Raw genomic sequence first — 17,516 nt, forward strand, 5'->3', positions numbered from 1 at the left:
GGCTTTTTAGCCAGGAGCCGAAAGCTAATATGAATTAAATTACTTCTCTCTGTGTCATCATCTTCCAGTGTTGCTGGAAGGGCCCTCCTTCACGAGGAGTGTTTCTGCTGCCGAGTGCTGTGCAGCTGTAGAGTGAAGGCAGCAGCTTTTTCCATTTCGGCTAATGCTTGCATTAGCAATTTTGTTTTAAACATTTACCTTCCCCTCTTTGCTAGTTCAAGCCACCTCTCTCTCTTAAGAGTTAGAGCAGAATTTAGTCTCTGTACCTGCCAACTTGGAGCTCAGTCCAGTCCCCACTGCTAGAAGGTGATTTAACTGCCCAGCAGATCGAGACGTTAACTCTCCTGGTCGTGCCCTTATCTCAGTGCACCTTGCAAATGATTCGATGTAACGTTCCAGTTTATTGTAGTTTGCTGGTCATTACTGAGGACTTTTGATGAATTCATAGCTGAGCTGGTTTGGCAGCCTGTACCAGGCTGTTTTCATTGCGCTGGGGTCTGTGTAGGAGTCACAGGTGACTGTTCCTCTGATCTTGGCCAGTCTGAAATAATTTATGTGCCACTCACCCTTCAAATGGGCCTTGCTATGAGCTAATGTATTTATTTCAGACTCTTACCTGCTCACAGCAGTTCTGTTTCTGTATCGTTCTCACTGAACAGCTGAGGAGCAGACTTGAATTCATCTCTCCCTTCATTCCACAGCTCTAGCAAACCGCTCTTCCCTGGATTTAGCACCTTCACCTCCTATATGTCCTTCTAGAAGATAAACGATCATACTGAAAAAAAAAAATGAAATGCCCTGTGCAATATGTTTAAAAGAATGATTTATTAGCAAGTCCTCTACAATCTGGTTTCAGCACAGAGGATGCATTGCTTAGAGAGGCAGAAGAATCAGAAACGTGGCAGTTCCCCAAACTGGGCAGGTTGTTGCCTCCCTGTGGGTGCTGTGTCCACGGGGAGCTCTGGGCTCCACACCCACATCCACGCCACAGGACTGGGGCTAGAACAAGAGCTCCTGCTTGAGGGAGGGAGGTTTTCATAAGGAATTTGTAACGTGCATATCGTACATTCGCTTATAAAATACAGCAGGGACTAGAGGACCACATAAGGACATCAGCACCATGCTGAACCCAGGGGAACACGTGAGATCTAAGCTGTAGTTACTGGAAGGTGACGCAGGGGAGTTACCAAGCCAGGATGCCAGGAGGTGAGTTTTCCCTTAGGTCTAAAAGAATAACCTGTATAAAGTTTTATTTCCAGAGTTCTCCCAAAGGTTTATTCTGAACCTCCTGCATGATTTCCTCTGCAACGGACTTGATTTCTCTGTGCAAGTCTTCTATGCTCTTTGAAGCATCCATTGTCTGTTTCCAAGAAAAAAAATACAGAAACACGTTCCTCAGTTACTGACACCAAATGAGAAAAACTCCCCTTGCTGTTCTATCTGCTCCCCCCATTACTCAATACTGTTACTATTCACGAGCAGTGAAAGGAGCGCATTGCACCTCCTGTGCATGATTTCTGGGGTGGAACTGGAAACATCTATTATATCTAGGAATAGACGTTTTAAGAAGTAGATGCGGGGCTGGATGGAGGGCAACAGAAGAAACTGCTGCTGGGTGTCGTTTGCCGACAGTCTGTGTGGCTTAAAGGCAGGTAAATGTAGTTCATCCTGTACTGAGTCCCCCAGAAGCATCACTGTATTGATCCTTCAGTGATTCTTTAAAATAAACTCCACCCATGAGAGCAGGAACATCTTAAAATCCATCATGTGATGTTCCAGTTTCAGCTTTGTTGGGTTTTGTGGGTTGTTTTTTTTTTAAAAGCTGAGGTCAGCAAAGGTGGTAGATGCTGGCGTTCCTCAGCCTGACGTTTAAAGAACAGCAGCATCGTTCCCATGCGGTTGAGGGAGCGACCAAAGCGAAGAAAGGATTTGGTGAAGAGATGGAGAGGTGCAGATTTATCAGAGTGACCTGCGCAACCCCAGCCCTCGCTGCTAAGAAGGAGCAGGCTGGGACGATAGGCAATAAGACTTCACGATGAAATGGTCGCCTTCTCATTACAGCACAGCCAGCGCCACACCTTTGTGCTCACACGATGCCCTCGGCAGCTTGCCGATCTCAACTTATCTGTGTAACTGGTGGCACTGAGCCGCGTTTCCGTGCTCGTTTCAGGGATACCTGTTGCCTCTTCATCGTCTGCTCTGGTGGATCAGAGCTGCTCCACAGTTGTGCACTCTGGAGTACGTTAAACAGGCATGTTGCTGATAATTTAAGTGAAAACTCCTTTCAAGCAAGGAGTAGAAGACAAATAACAGAAGACAGGTAGTAAAAGAAATGCGTTCCGCTGCTGGAATCTCTGGAAAAAAATCAAGGTTTACAGACTATACACTAATTCCATACTCTCTCTCAAGAGAGCATACTTATTTTTGTTAAATGAATTCTTTTGGGGCTTTGTGCTATGGCACATGTTTTCTGTCAGCCTATTTTTTCCAGTCATGATGTAGGAAAGGCCATTTTTCCTTCCTAACTTTTACTGGAATAAAAGGCCTAGTCTGTGATTGTTGTGCATTAAGGTCCTTTAGGTTCTGACAGTACACAAAAAAACTTTTACAGAATCACATTTACCTGAAACAGGCTGTGAAGAATTAGGTTTCTCTTAGTCTGATAGCTGTGGACATCTCCAGCTTCTGGCGGAGACCTATCCATAGTCTGTGTCCTCCTATGTCTGCATGAAAGCTACAGAATAAACAGAAGCTGCTGCCTGTATCTCATGATTGAGCACTGACAGGGTGATGGAGATGATAAACAGGATGCCTGCGCTAGAAAACCTCAGCCTAGGCGATCTACACACAGGATGAATGGGGATTATCCCACAGGATAAATGGGGAACGCTTCCTCTTCGGGGATGAGGCTGCTGACTGTGCAGCCCTCTGCAACCAGCTCCAAGGGATGAACAAGAAGGAAAAGTGATGCAGCAGCGTGGAACAAAAAAGATCGTGTATTTGGAGAGACTTCTGGTGGCATTAAGACAGCAAATGCCGATGGAAACTGGCCGTGTGAGAACAAGGTGATTATCAGTAAGGGAGATGTAAGCTGCAGGAGGGCCCCAAAAAACCTCCAAGGATTCCAGAGTCCTTGGCAGATGCTGCAGGATGCCAAGGGAAGAGCGGGGGCGCATCCCACTGCTGCTGACCCAGGTCTGTCAGTTTGTCTTTAAGGAAGACGATTGCCAGAACGCAAAACCAACCAACCGTCTTCCCCTCACCCCAGTGGGGCCTCGCAGGGTGTCCTGGACCAGGAGGTGTCCCCTGTGCCACAGGGCCCTTAGCTGGTCCGCAGTGCGTCCCCCTGACCAGGAGCAGGAAGGGGGAGCACAGGGCTGTGACGGGCACAATTCAGGAGCTCTCATGAGAGACCCCCTGACGGACCCCTTGGGGTTATTTCCTCACCTTCCAGTTTAATGTCTTGTCCTTCATCAGATGATAGAAGGACTGTAGAACTCTCTCTTGGAAGGAGCTGGTCTCATAACGTTCATTTCCAAAGCTCCCTCGTTCCGCTGCTTCCTCCGGGCTTAACTGAAGGAACAGAATCAGATCTGGCTTTGGGAGTCCAATGTCAGGCTGTTTGCACCAGTCCAGGCAGAAGTTCTGTCCCAAACAAAGACAAAAAGAGTTTGAGGTGAAAGGAATGTGACGAAGGGAAAGAAGCCAGTTAGCTGGAGAGGGAGAGGGGGAAGGAACAGCCACAGAACAGATGCAGTCCAAAACACTAAGCACAGGCCTACAAGCTGGAAAGGAGATATCCCAGCGTATCGTGTGGGAATTCAGCCCTGGTCATTGTGGGGGGTGAGTTTAGCTAGGTGTTGTGCACCTCTCACGCTCACTGAAGTCAGACAGCTAAAGATTTTAATGTCTCTTCTGCAAAGCCCATCAGAGCTAAACACCGAGTCACATTCTGAGTCTCCAGTGCTCAGTCCAAAAGAAAGCTGTTCCCAAATACAACCCCCACGCAGCTTTAGCGTGGATCGTTCTGGGCCCATGGAGACTCCTACCCTACGCTTTCTCAGCCTACCCAGGAATTTCAGCCCAGACACAAGGGACAAAGCTTTCCAACTTTTGGATCTTGCTGACAGATTTGAAGACTTCCATCAGGGCACGTGAATCCACAAGGTTGTGGAGAGAACGCTGAGGCTCATCCACCAACCGCTCATCCACCAGCGATACTATCAGGGTGAGCTTAAATGTCTCAAGGGCGACCACGGGGCTGTGGAGATGAGGGTGCAGGGCATGGGGTGGGGGCACAATCTCCTCAATCTTCCCAGGAAATTGGGGAAGGCTTCGGCAGGAACCCACGTAGGGACTCGTGGAAGATCTCCACCAGGTTTCTGGAGCATGCTGAAGACATTCTTGACACGGTGATCGATAAGCCAGCGAGGGGAGGTGCACTGCTGCGTTTGTTACTCCCAGGGAAGAAAGAACCGGTCGAAGATGCGAAGGTCAAGGGCAGTCTTGGCTGCAGCGAACACGAGATGGTGGTTTAAAATCTGGAGAGGAGTAAAGCAAGACAAACAGAATTGCTGGCGTGATCTTCAGGAGAGCAGTTTTCTGTTTGTTAGGAACCTCTCAGCAGGATGTCCTGGGAAAGTCACACAGAAGGCAGAGAGGCCTGGGAGAGCTGGTTGATCTTCCAGGACAACCTCCTCGGAACACGGGAACGAGCACAAGACTCAGGAGGATCTTATCGCTGCGCAGAATGACCCAAAGGGCGGCTGACAGAGCTGACTTGTCTTCAAAGCAGAGAAAGGCACAAGTGGGAACATGAAATATTCAGGCTAAATGAAGCAAATAATTTTTACCATGAGGGTAAGCAAACACTGAAAGAAGACCACAGAAAGGCTGTGGATGTGCGTCCCGGGAGATACTCAGACCTTGGCTGGATGTGGCCCCAAGCAGCCTGCTTGACATTAAAGAAGGAGGCTGGGCTTCGTGACTTCCACAGGTCCCTTCCAGCGTACGTGGCTCTGTTCTTCTTGGCAAATTTATGGGCCAGCAGCCAGAGCAAACGTGGAGAATCTCAAATAAACTCACATAATCATTCTCCAGAGTCAAACAAGCCGGCTTCCCCACAGCCTGGAGTCTGTCCAGATTTACAAAGAGTTAACAAATGACTTTCTCTGCTCTTTCTGGGGAAGGGGTAGACCCGGGCAAACTGACCACGTCAATACCCGAGCCGAAACTTCCACCCCTCCATTTCAATCCTCATTTCCCAGAGGAAGAGCCCGGGCCACTTCTTCTTGTGAACGTAATGGTTCATCCCACCAAATCATATCTGACGTCTTCCGAGTTGCTTCAGAAGTACATCAGTATCAAAAAATCCGAGTGCAACGCGTTCAGAATTTTGCTGTCAAAGCTGGTGCTACAATATCTACTGTTAACAACACAGGAAGCGTATTTTTGGCTGATACTCTTTGTTCCTATAACCGTTAAGGTAATCCTGCTCCTTTCACAGGCCATGAATCCAAAATAATTAGGTAATGCTTTGATGTGAAAGTTTGTTGCTTTCCTCGCGTTTAGTTAGTGCACTGCTACTGAGCTGTTTAAACATTTGTTTGTTTAAAGTCTATTGGAGTTATAAGAGAACAAAAGCTAGCATTTCTTCCCTGACCCCTTGGATAAAACGAATAAAGAATCCCCATTTTTAGTCTGAAGCACAGTAGGAGAACTTTCATTGATGAATTCTGTGGTTTAGGATTGTTACGTCTGTACCGGGCTTTTAACTGGAGCTGCTTCCCCAAACCCAGAGGGGCAGGGGCTGCTCCGGCTCTCACTCACCTCCTTGGCACTTGTGAAGGCCACTCCAGAAAAGGCGTATCTGTCAACCACGAGCGTGATCCCTTGATGCAGTTTCTCTTTCATCAACGGTCTGAAAACCACATGGGGGGAGGGGGAGAAAAAAAAAAAAAAAAAAAAAAAAAAGAGTTATGCTCCTTTATAGCGATACAAATGAAAATTCATCTAAAAGAGAGCTCACGAGGCCAGCGCTTCTCTGTAGGGTTATCTGTGACGCTGATCGCGGTTAAATAGCTATTTGTGTTCTGTCCTCTAACAGACACGGAGCAAATACCCTTTGAAGACACCCAAGTTCAGGGTGCCGCAGTGCCGGGCGCTGCTCTTGGCAGCAGGGGATCACAAACAAACTGCATTCGGACACGAACGGCTCAGTCCTCTTCCCTTCCTCCGTGGTGCAGTAGATTTGTGACACACTCTGCCTCGGTCAGAGAAAAGTGTCCTTTATTCACGACAACGAATTATTACAGCTCACCTTACGCTTTCCCAGTTTGCTTGGCACCGCCACTACAGCAGAATCAGCAAAGGTTTGTTTTTTTTTTTTTTTAACTTAAGCATTTTGCAATATAGAATTCCAGGTGAAAACAACAGCCGACACCGATTTCCCCAGCTCCACATGCGAAAACTCAGGGGCCAACAGCAAGGATGGCCACTGCAGCCCTCAGCTAGGGGAGAAGTTTGGGAAGGATTCCAAACCACCCTGTCGCTCACGGGGACAATTCCTTGGCAAAGCAAGGTCTCTTCGTTAAGGAAAGAAAGTAAATTCGCAATCTAGGCTGGTACAGTCTCAGCACCCCAATTCTTGAATCCAGCATGGCACAGGGACTGGAAATATCGCACCTGATGATTTCAAAAAACGAACCATGGGATTTGATCTAGGAAGATTAAACCCGAAGGTGTAAGAGTCCTGGAGATGTTGCTTCCAGCCGTGTTTCCCTCGCTAAACAGGGTCCCACCCTCGCCCCTGCTGTACCCGCCGTGAGCTAAAACCCCGGGAGGATTCAACACCAAGCGTTTTTCCGTTACGACTTCACAAACGTGATCTTTACACGTGTTCCCAGCGGTTGGCGGAGAAGAGCAGGTGAACGGTGTGGTCCTCCAGGTTCTTCTCCTTCCCCAGGTAGGAGCTGATCAGCCGCCCGATCTCCGTTGTTCTCTCTGTGGGAAGGAGGGTGAGAGGAACGAGCGCTGCCCAGAGCCGCTCTGGCCAAAGGGGTGTCCGTCCGTCTGTCCATCCTGGGGAACGTCGGTCTGTCCGGGGACTGTCTGTCATGGGTTGGGGGCGGTCGGTCTGTCTGGGGGTGGGGAGGTCGGTCTGTCACGGGTGAGGGGGGGTCTGTCTGTCACGGGTGGGGGTCGGTCTGTCCGAGGTTAGGGGTTGGTCTGTCTGTCCGAGGTTAGGGGCCGGTCGGTCTGTCCGAGGTTAGGGGCCGGTCGGTCTGTTCCGAGGTTAGGGGCCGGTCGGTCACGGGTGGGGGGCGGTCAGGGGCCGGATGTGCCACCAGAGCCCACGGACGTCGCCCCGCGGCCCGGCCTAGCGGGACTCCCTCTCCTCCCCCCCCCGGCCCCCGTTCCCTCCGGGCGCGGCAGGCCCCGTACCCGGGAAGCGGAGGAGGTCGGCGCGGTGGCCGGCAGCCCGCAGAGCCTCCACCAGCCGCCGGCCCTGCGTGCTCTTCCCGGCGCGGTCCACCCCCTCCAGCACGATCAGGGCCCCGCGCCGGCCCGCCATACCGCGCGCGCTCCGCCCGCCCCGCCCACTTCTGCCACAGCCCGGCCAATCCCGGCGAGCGCCGCGGAGCCGCTCTAGGCGGCGGGAGGACACAGAGCCGCCCGAGTCCTCCGGGGAGGCGGCGGGACGGGGCGGGAAGCACCGCCCCCCGCCCGCCCCGCCCCTCATGAATATGCAGCGAGGCGTCCCCGGCGACCAATGGGCGCGGGGCGGGCTATGAATATGCGATGAGGCGGCGGCCGCGGCCCTTGTCATGCGAGCCCGGCAGGCGGCGGGAAGCGGCGGCGGCGGCGGGGCGCGGGCCGCAAGATGGCGACCGCCATGTACCTGGAGCACTACCTGGACAGTGAGCGCGGGGCTCCGCGCAACGGGGAGGGGGGGAGGGAGGGGAGAGGGGGGAACCGCGGCGGCAGCGGCCCGGGGGGGGGGGGGTGGTGGTGGTGGCGGCGGCGGCGGCGGCGCGGGAATTAGAACTGCGCCACGGACTGGGCTGGGCGGCGTGGGTGGAGTCGTGCTGCGTCATCAGCCGCCGCGGTGCGTCATCGCTGCGCGCCGGGGAGGCGATGGCCGGCTGCGGGGGTCCCCTGCGGCTCCTCTCGGTCTGTCGCAGCCGGCCCCTTCCTCCCCCGCCGCGGGGCTCTGCGCTCCGTCCCGCCGCCCGGTTCCTCCCGCGCCCTGCGTCACCGGCCGCTGGCTCGACGTCAGTCCCGCCAGGGCCTGCGTGCCTGCTGCGTGTCATCGCCTCTCCTGATGTAAGCGGGTGGTTTACGGTACGTCAGGCAGCGCGGGCTGCTGTCACGAAGGCTTCGTGCCCGGAGAGCCCCTTGTCAGGGACAGGGCCCGCACCCCGCTTCCGCGGAGCGTAGCCGCCTGTGACCCAAGCGGTGGGCCCTGCGAGGTCACCGAGTTGCCTCAGCGCCGCGCGTCAAAAAGGCAGGATGGCATCCGTGAGGAGAGCAGGCTGTAACGTTTCTTGGCTTTTACGTTCCAGGTATCGAAAACCTGCCGTGTGAGCTGCAGAGGAACTTCCAGCTGATGCGGGAGCTGGATCAGAGAACGGAAGGTGCGTTCGGGTATCGCGGCGAGCGAGGGCTGACGGAGAACCTCGGCCAGAAGGGCCCTGCGGAGACTCAGCTGTACAGCATGTGCCTCCCCTCTGCCGCTTCTTCCTTTCCTCCCCCGAGCGCTACTACGCAGCGTTTGTTTCATTTTTTCTGTGAGAAACGGTGAACGGCGGTGAGGGAAGAAGAATGTTCTGCCTGCGGGGAGAGAGGCTGGAGTTTGTGAACGCGGGGGTTCGGTTTCTGATCTTAACTGTCAGCCCCTCCTCTGAAGTAATGCTAAAACACTTAGAAATTGCACTGCAAGTGTTGAAGGGCGAGTAACTTTAACTTCATTTTTTAAAAAAGGTAAATACATTAAGGGATCAGGGGAAGTCAGAAAACTGTCAGGAGGGGTCTTCTAAATACCCTAGAGAAGGAAAAAATAGTTCCTTTGGAAGACAGCTTTCTCACGTGTGCGTACCGTGCCTCCGCTTTTCAGATAAGAAAGCGGAAATTGACGGTCTTGCGGCAGAATACATTGAATCGGTGAAGAACATGTTGCCCGAGGAGCGAGTGGAACACCTGAAGAAAATCCAGAGTGCCTACAGCAAATGTAAAGAGTACAGCGATGATAAAGTCCAGCTGGCCATGCAGACGTACGAGATGGTGAGGATCACAACCAGCGAGGCTTGTTAAAAACGCTCGTGCTCTGGAACAGGGCTGCTGGTGGGCGTGGAAGACGCTTCCACAGTGTCTGTTTTCCCTGACACATTTGCGTTTTGGGTTAAATATCTTACTAAAACAAATGACTGGTTCTCAGGCTTATTTTTCTTACTGATGCCCTCCCCCAAAAGCCTCCTCTTGTGTTACCACATATTGTGTCAAGCTGGCTTAAATGAGTGCGTCCCACTTGCAGATTGCTTGATCGCTAGCATTCCTCTGCTGTGTAATAATGCCGGCAAATTTACCCCGGTTCTCCTCCCTAGCGGCTCCCCTGTCACCCAATAATTTATTTAGGGCTGGTCTTAGTCACAAACAACATTTTTTTGAAGTCAGCTTTGGTACTATGTTGTGGAGGAACTGAGGGAAATCTTTTCAATTACCTTGGTTTCTGAGTGATAAGGGAAAGCAGACCTGTCGGCTCCACCATTCTGGTTGTGTCTTGAACGCCAAACTTTCCTTGATGGCCCTGATGGGAAAATCGCGTTTCTTAAGATGCGGCTTTCCACTTTTCTGTTCTTCTGCCCCTACTCCTGTGTCCGTGGAGCTGTCCCTTGAATAATTCTTATCTTTGTGTATTTTATCCCATAGATGAAGCTTGAGTGGGGGGAATCCTTTTGACTGTACTTGGAGTGTTTTGTCCAGCTTCTAGAGATGCTTTGGGTTCTGCTCCATCTGCAGCCTGTTTTATTGCCATCAAACGCTGCAGAAAAGTAAATTATTTCAGAGGCTTTGAAAAGCGTTCTAGATAAATAGCTGCTAATTCGAGGATTTGCAGCGACACAGTTTGGGGGTGGTGGCTTAAAATACCTTTGCTACATCTCTGCTCTGTAAGCCACGTTATTTCAGCCAAGGCAGTACAAGGCCCTTCCTTAACCTGTATTGATTTAATATTGGAGATAGCCAGCAGACACCCGTATTTATTACTAAATTTCTTTGAATATGGCCCGTGAAATGCCAGAAAAAATAGACTGATCTGTTCAACACGTTTCATGGATAATACTTGAATAATGTATTTAGAAAATGGCAGGGAGAAGACAATTCTTTCTAATATCTCTCATCGTCTTGTTTTGTTCTGCAAATCATTAGTCTGAGTTGCTTTGACTCTCCTTTATGCCGCCTCCTCCCTCCCTTTTCCTTCCTTTCTCTCTGTAGAGGGATTGGGTGCCCTTGCTTTTGCCTAATTTTTTGGCTTCTTCTCTCCACCTTAATTCCCTTTGTATGTACCATTTCCCTTTTTCCAGTCTGGTACCCCTTTCACGCCTTGCTCTGAATTAACATACTCCTGTTCGTGCCGATAACGGCTGAGTTATTAGACCTTCCTGTTTTCGTTTGGGGATTTTAAACTCTTTTTTTAATTCAGTTTGTGGTTTCCTCTTCTGTGCAGGTGGATAAGCATATCCGCCGGCTGGATGCAGACTTGGCACGGTTTGAAGCAGATCTGAAAGATAAACTGGAAGGCAGTGACTTTGAAAACCCTGGATCTCGAAGCCTGAAAAGTGTGTAAATTTTATACGTTTGACAGCCTTTTCCAGCACCGAACGTATCTAACCAGCAAGGCAGAGGTATAAAGTGGGCTGCTCTTTCCAGAAGAAGAAAAGAAGTACACCATAGTGTACTTCTCTACTTGTTTTTAATGCTCTTCAAATATTTACAGTCTTCTGGTGGGCAACAAACAGAAGAACCTAGGATCTAACTTACTCTGCTTGCCAGATCACCCACGAGGTGGCCCACGGCTACTGGGTGTAAGGAGGCTACTGGGGAGCTAACTGTGGCAAAACCAAACTGATGTTCTCACAGCTCTTGAGTGTCACAGTTTTAGTTTCAGGCTTGATCTGTTACTGAGAACGTTCAAAGATCTTTTTGAGGAGAGATTTGTCTGTTTTCCTCCCTCTACCAGCATTAGAATATTAATCAAGCTGAGAACAGCAGGAGAAATTAGGAGGTAAAGGAAGGTACTGGTTTCTGTAATGTATACTGGAAATCTCGGATGATTCCAGTGATATTGGAGCATGGTTAACAGCAGTGCAGCTTTATACCTTTGAACTGTGAAAAAAGGGGTAAGATCAGGGATGTGGAGATAAAAGTGAATGAGTAACAAGTTCACTGGCTGAGTGTTTTAAATTATACTGAGATTTTAAAAAAAAAATACTACAGCATATCTAATCAAATTATCTTGTGCTAATGCACGGGCTAGCATTGCACTGCAATGATTTAATTGCCAAAACTGTGAACGTAAAGAGTTTGGTGCTCAGTTGTACTAGTTGCCAGTTTGGCATGTTTGTGGCATAAAAATTTTCAGATTTCAGATTTGAGAATCAGCATTTGTATTCAATTACATACCAAAGAAGGATTTTGAAACAAGAAACGCATCAAAAGAAAAAAACATCTGGAGATTTTTCTGGTATTCAGATAAATTGAAACGATGGTGTTTGTTCCTTTACAGAGGGACGGAGTCAGAAAGACAAAAGAGGCTCTCGCGGTCGAGGCCGGCGAGCATCTGAAGAAGATACACCAAAGAAAAAGAAGCTCAAAGGAGGGTAAGGCATAGCCGGCCACAGCTCTGGTGACTTTGGCTTGACACTTCATGATTTTTCCGCGAGCTCATGTTACCCTATTTATGTCTGGATGGTGAGTGGTGCGAGAGTGTTCTGGTCTTACTCTGTTTCATTAGTGTCCTGCTTAGGACAAGTAAGCTTTGTTAATTAGCTCCTTGGTTGGCATGCTTGGAATGCCCTTGGACTGGAAGGACAAGATCAGCCTCTGTTGCTGTTGGCAAGCTGGGAGAAAATAGCTTCGATTTTTGTCATGCAGCTATTTTTAACAGTCACTTGTGGTTTTGATTGTGAAAAGAAACACTTGCCCATCAGGACAAAAAATTGATGTTGTATTGTTGTTCTAGGGATCTTGGAGAACACTGGGGGTTGTTTTCAAATAATCATGTCCTAAATCTTGAATAATCTAATTTGGTTTTGTGAAGCAAGGAAGAAAGCATGTCCTCTCCCTGTCATATGATTTATATTAGAGGGGCCCTGATAATTCTAATTTTTCATTTGGCTAAATGGAGGGGCAGAAAAGGAAAAAAAAAAATAGTTTCCACTGCGTGTTACTGACATGTAAACTTAATACATTCCTGTCAGAGCAAGGGGTTCACTCACAGCTGGCAAGGAGAAAAGAATGTTAAAATGAATTGGAGGGGGGATCAGATTCTCCTGTCTGCAAGCAGAAGTGATCTGTACGTTAACTTTGTTACTCTAGTCATGGCATCTACAAATCATTCTCTTAATAGTCAATCATTCTCTCTTATAGTCAAGCTCATGTTCTGTGTTTGATCAGACCTATCTTCTGATCTTAATCATTGGTCAATACATGCCAACGTAATCTAACTCTAAGGTAGGGTCAGGGTGTTTTAGGGAAGATACTGTTAAAAATGAATTTTCCCAAGTGGAATTTACATCTTGGAAACGTGATGTTGCCTACAACTGAAAAGTGTTTTGTCCTCAATCTGTCCTTGCCCACAGATCGGAGTTTGCTGACACCATCCTGTCGGTGCACCCCTCGGATGTCCTAGACATGCCAGTGGACCCCAACGAACCTACCTACTGCTTGTGTCACCAGGTGTCCTACGGAGAAATGATTGGCTGCGACAACCCAGATGTAAGCACTTAAGATCATTTATTTTCCGCCGTTCGCTACATCACGAACACTCTGAAATCTGAGGGAGGGTACTTGTTCAGTTTGAGCATACAAAATGAAAGTAGCAGCTGTGAAACGCTAAGCATATTTTCTGGGTTTTATTTTCCCTTTCTGTTTTGCAGTGCCCAATTGAATGGTTCCACTTTGCCTGTGTGGACCTCACCACCAAACCAAAAGGGAAATGGTAAGTATGACAACATGCAGCTTTTTGATTTTTATCAGGCTCCAGTTTGCCTCAAGAATTGCAGCAAGAATTAAAACCCCGTTGTGACCCTTCCTGACAGAGGAGCTTTGCTCTTGTTGTCAGAGAGTTTGTATCCTCTGGGGTTTGAGATTGTGCTTGCCTGAAGGTAGAAGGTACAAGGGGAACCTTCTTCCTAGGGGCTACTTCCACAGCAGTCTCAGCTGCTACAGATTCTGGTGGGAGCAAAAAAGGACCGGGGCATAGGCAAAACTGCATGAGAAACAGCAGGTTTTGATCTGAGGCTTGTGTAAACGCGTACGTGTTACATCTGAGGTTTGCTGTATCGGCGCGTAGTTGTGGCTGTGGTTAAAATTTATTTTTTTTCACTTCTGGAAGCAAAGTTTGAAGACTGCTCTAGGTTTTGCTTATATGTGTGCTCATCTTGGAAAGAATTGTAGGCTTGTTCTGTGCTTAGTTTCTGTTTAATGGACCGCTCTCATCTAATTAATAAGATGCCTAGCGCAAACAGGCTTAAATGAAAGTGAGTTGCAATCTCTGGAGGGAGAGGAAGGAGGGAACTGGAGGAACGTATCTCTTCTTTTGCCCGTAGAGGAAGCTTGTGCGACAAACTTGGAGAAGTTACTTGGAGTAACTTCTTGGTGACTGAAATCAGGTGAATCGCAGCTGTGAGGGGCTGAGGAGCCCTGGCAGCTCTCTGGTGCTGTCCCCTCTGCCCGCCAGAGTCGGTTTAGTTCCTTCCGTCTTTCCCCAGGCTTCCTGTGTGGCGGGAACATTGTTGCACTTACTTAAATTGTCTCCCACCCGCTCATTTCCAAATAATAAAAAGAGCTCTTGGGCTGTGTGTTAACTTCAGGAACTAATTACTGCCTCTTTTTCCCTGTAGGTTTTGTCCACGTTGTGTTCAGGAAAGAAAGAAAAAGAAGTAAGGAACAGAGGGGAATACATCCTCTGAGGCAAGAAGATTTTAATATATTCCTTCCTTCGTGTTGCAATATTATCTTTGATTTTTTTTTTTTTTAAACTACCCTCCTTTTTCTGGTATGATATTTAATTGTCCGGTGGCCAGTTGTAATTCCTGTTCTTTCGTAACAAAATGACTTTGGGAGGGAGGGAATTTGCCACAGGGTTTTTATTTATGTTACACTTGCACAGCACTGAAATCGCTGTCACTCGGAAGTGCTAGGGCAGCCAGTAGCTGTGGTCTCTGCTCGTTTATGGGAGTCTGAAACCACGAAAGGCATTGCAGGAGAATGAAATACTTGCGTCTTCAGCACGGTGCCTCGCCGTCATCGAGATAGTTTAGGCCTGGAGCTTGTGGTGGTAGAGAAGGAGGAATTTTCTCTGATGTAGCCTGCGGAAAGAAGTAGGCTCCGCTGCTTAGGGTGAAGTCCGTTCGTTGTGCAGCTTTGTGGGACAGAAAGGAGCAGGAAAGCTGGTTAGCTGTTTCCAGTGTCCTTCTCCTCAAAGTACTGCGCTTAGTTTTGACAGGGCAGGGATGGGGGAGAGGTAAGATCAAATCATCTCCTTTGGGGAATTTCTTCTGGCTACCTTTGCACTGCCATTATTTTACTTGATCTTGCCCCCATTCACGTGAACCTTGACGGAAGCGAACTGTTAGACTTTTCACCTTCTTCTAGAAAAGGTTTGGCTTTTGGGGAGAAAAATCTTTAAATAGCAAAGGAATTGTCCTGCAGTGTTTCTTAGTAATATCGAGAGAGAGCGTTACCTTTTCTGGCTGTTTCATTTCTCTGAAGATCCTTTAAGTACGTTACTGTGAAGACAGAGATGGAAGGTCAGATTTATTCATGAAATAAGATGAAGGCCTGATTTTTTTTTTTTTGCTTGTCTCTGCCTGTGGGGCATGTGTGCATCCCCTTGATGGGGGGCTGGAGTAGCATTTGCTGTGCAGCACTGCTGTTGAAGAAGGCCATTCAGCAGGAATGTTTTCTAATGACTTCTTGTCTCCCTCTTAATGAGGGCACATTTGCATGTTCTTGACTTCCCTAAGCTGCCTTTCAGATTATGAATGTGAATCCTTGCTGTCACAGCAGGAAGGAAGAGAAGGAAATCAGGAGTAGGAAAACAAAAGTCTTCCTGGGGTTTTTTTTTTTCTCCCTCTGAGTTATAGTGGATGCAGAAGTTGAGGGAAGAGCAGAGATAACTCTTGTCTTCATCTATATCTTGTATTATGGGGCTTACCCGCCTATGATAAAAGGTGGTGTGGGGAGAGGTGGTTCTGCCGGCGGAGGGAAAAAAAGCAAGCCCCACACCAGCCCCCCCAGCAGCAGAAGGCACCGGGGTTTGTGAACTTGGCTGGCTCTGGTCCCTGAGGGTGTCACGGCTGCTCTGTGCGGGGCTGTGTGCTACTTCCCGTACCAGTGTGCTGGAGCTCTTGGTGCAGGCTGCTGGAAAGGCAGTAAGAAACTTCCAGATAAGCTTGTGTTCTGATGTAAAAACAATCTGAATAAACAGTACAGAGGGGGGGAAAAAAAAACCCAAACCCCAAACCACTTCTGTTGATTTTGGCACCTGTTTCAAAAGAAAAAAGGTCTTTTTTTCCCTGTTACGCTGACCCTCTTACTTGTGTTTTGCAACGAAAGAAAGTAGAACACAGCTCTTGCCAATTTTCCTTCCCCGCTTTGTTCCGTTGAGCTTTATAGATGCTGCAGGTATGTCAAGACTGACATAAAGACACCTCTTGATACCGAGACAGCTTTTCTATGAACATTTTGATTTATTGCATCCACTGTGGGGGGGGAAAATACCCCAAACCCCTGTTTCTAGGGTCCTTTCATTTAAAGTGCGATGCCGTTGCCTCTGTCTTTGCTACGTTGCGTCACTCCGCGGGTGGTATATGAAGTTTCCATAGTTATGTTTACAAGATGATGCGCATTTGTCATTGCTGTCGTAATAGCACCGGGAAAGCAGGCGGACAAATGAAAAGCAGGTTACTGGAGGGAAGGGGGAGGAAAAGCACACTCACAGAAACCTGAAATACAGCCAGCCCTCTTTTTCTTTCTGCCTCTTTTTTGAGAGGAATTTATTTGTGATACCTCATGAGCCAGCCTTAATTCAGTAGCCAGTGAGCAAGACCTGTACCTCATTGACCTGCCACACTGGATTAACGTAGGAGCGTAACTGCGTCCCGAAAACTAATGTTGATGCCGTGTCAGGTTTTATTTTCCCCTTCCGTCCAGTGGTATTGTATACAACTTTTTTTTTTCCCCCCTTCCCCCCCCCCAGGGCTTTATAATAGTGGTATCACCATAGATTAAGTGTTTGATATGAAACAATCTCACGATTCCGCCGCACCTCTCCGGAGGTCTTGCTGGAAGCATGTCCTCACGGAAGCTCGCGGCTAGGCGCGGAGCTGACCACCCTCAGCTCGGAAAACTCAGTCAGGCAGGACGGCCGCATGCGTTTCGTTAGCTCCCGGGGCGGGGAAGAGCAGACCTTTTCCTTTTTAACCAGCAAAACAAACAGAAAAATAACCTCTAGAAATTAGCATCGGCCCTCAAAAGGAAAGATCCTTCGCTAGGAGTCGTGAACAGCGAGAGGTACTGCATACTCCTCATCTTTATGATGTAATGTCTCCACTGCGTCAGCACATCTGACGGCTGATACCAGCAATAAACTGTCCCACTCGGAACAGACCAGCACGGGGGCTCTGACAGCCTCAAGAGCATCTCTCGGCCACATACACCTGGCTTTAAATTTTTTTTTAAGCTCCTTGTAGACAGAAATACCAGTAGCCTTCATTTTTGCTTACGAAAGGATTTAAATCTTTCTCCTGAATTTTGAATGTACAGTGTTAAATATACTTTTCTGGAGAAGGGTGAACAAGACTGTGATACGTAAAGGAATGTTCCACTAAAGATTGTCGAAAGCCCCGAATTCCCTGCGGGGTTCAGCTTTATTGCAGCTCATCCAAACTGGAGGTGAAACGACTTTAAACCCGATTGTTCTATTTTTTGAAGGAATTAGATCTATGTTCCCTTTGTAAATGGAAGAGAATATAAATCTTTTTATTAAAAAACAAAAAATGGAATGTAAAGTAAAAATGTATATCTGTATTTTTGGATCATGTTATAGATAATGGATATATTGTTATAAATAAAGTATTTTTGGGAACAAAACCGTACGAGAGCGTGTTGTGGCTTGTGGTTACAGCGGGCGGGTGGGTGACTGTGCTGCCGTGGTGGGCAGGGTCTGTGCGAGGCTGTGCTGTACATGAGGACGTTGGCTTGCCCTGCGTGTCGGACAGGGCGGGCGTGAACCC

The 17,516-nt window shown here is 48.5% G+C and overlaps 2 protein-coding genes across 5 annotated transcripts; one reads left to right on the forward strand and one right to left on the reverse strand.

Annotated features, from left to right (window-relative positions):
• Positions 1 to 796: 796 nt before the first annotated feature.
• DTYMK (deoxythymidylate kinase) lies at positions 797 to 7,596 on the reverse strand. The gene is made up of 5 exons (XM_054836010.1): positions 7,444 to 7,596; positions 6,894 to 7,002; positions 5,830 to 5,920; positions 3,448 to 3,645; positions 797 to 1,360 (listed from the first exon to the last, which is right to left on the reverse strand). Exons 1-5 carry the CDS (start codon positions 7,571 to 7,573, stop codon positions 1,250 to 1,252), a joined length of 639 nt encoding a protein of 212 aa, XP_054691985.1. The 5' UTR covers positions 7,574 to 7,596; the 3' UTR covers positions 797 to 1,249.
• A 199-nt stretch (positions 7,597 to 7,795) lies between these two features.
• ING5 (inhibitor of growth family member 5) lies at positions 7,796 to 16,725 on the forward strand. Of its 4 annotated transcripts, none has more exons than XR_008578301.1 (9): positions 7,812 to 7,919; positions 8,565 to 8,636; positions 9,116 to 9,282; positions 10,724 to 10,835; positions 11,783 to 11,876; positions 12,858 to 12,993; positions 13,155 to 13,216; positions 13,414 to 13,531; positions 14,121 to 14,161. XR_008578301.1 is itself a non-coding variant. In XM_054835631.1 (8 exons), exons 1-8 carry the CDS (start codon positions 7,883 to 7,885, stop codon positions 14,161 to 14,163), a joined length of 723 nt encoding a protein of 240 aa, XP_054691606.1. In that variant the 5' UTR covers positions 7,796 to 7,882; the 3' UTR covers positions 14,164 to 16,725. The 4 variants fall into 4 exon arrangements, 1 of the variants encoding a protein (XP_054691606.1); XR_008578302.1 differs by lacking the exon at positions 7,812 to 7,919 and adding an exon at positions 8,078 to 8,343; XM_054835631.1 differs by lacking the exon at positions 13,414 to 13,531 and having other exon boundaries at positions 7,796 to 7,919; positions 14,121 to 16,725.
• Positions 16,726 to 17,516: the final 791 nt, after the last annotated feature.

Source organism: Grus americana, chromosome 9 (assembly GCF_028858705.1).
Source record: "Grus americana isolate bGruAme1 chromosome 9, bGruAme1.mat, whole genome shotgun sequence".
Lineage (NCBI taxonomy): Eukaryota > Metazoa > Chordata > Aves > Gruiformes > Gruidae > Grus > Grus americana.

Excerpts from the sequence above, each read along its gene's own strand:
- DTYMK (XM_054836010.1), bottom strand. The coding sequence starts at position 7,573 with ATGGCGGGCCGGCGCGGGGCCCTGATCGTGCTGGAGGGGGTGGACCGC. Across the intron at positions 3,646-5,829 it reads CCTTCACAAGTGCCAAGGAG|AACTTCTGCCTGGACTGGTG; the intron begins GTGAGTGAGAGC and ends TGTTTGGGACAG. Across the intron at positions 1,361-3,447 it reads ACAAGACATTAAACTGGAAG|ACAATGGATGCTTCAAAGAG; the intron begins GTGAGGAAATAA and ends TCTTGGAAACAG.
- ING5 (XM_054835631.1), top strand. The coding sequence starts at position 7,883 with ATGGCGACCGCCATGTACCTGGAGCACTACCTGGACA. Across the intron at positions 7,920-8,564 it reads CCTGGAGCACTACCTGGACA|GTATCGAAAACCTGCCGTGT; the intron begins GTGAGCGCGGGG and ends TTTACGTTCCAG. Across the intron at positions 8,637-9,115 it reads GCTGGATCAGAGAACGGAAG|ATAAGAAAGCGGAAATTGAC; the intron begins GTGCGTTCGGGT and ends TCCGCTTTTCAG.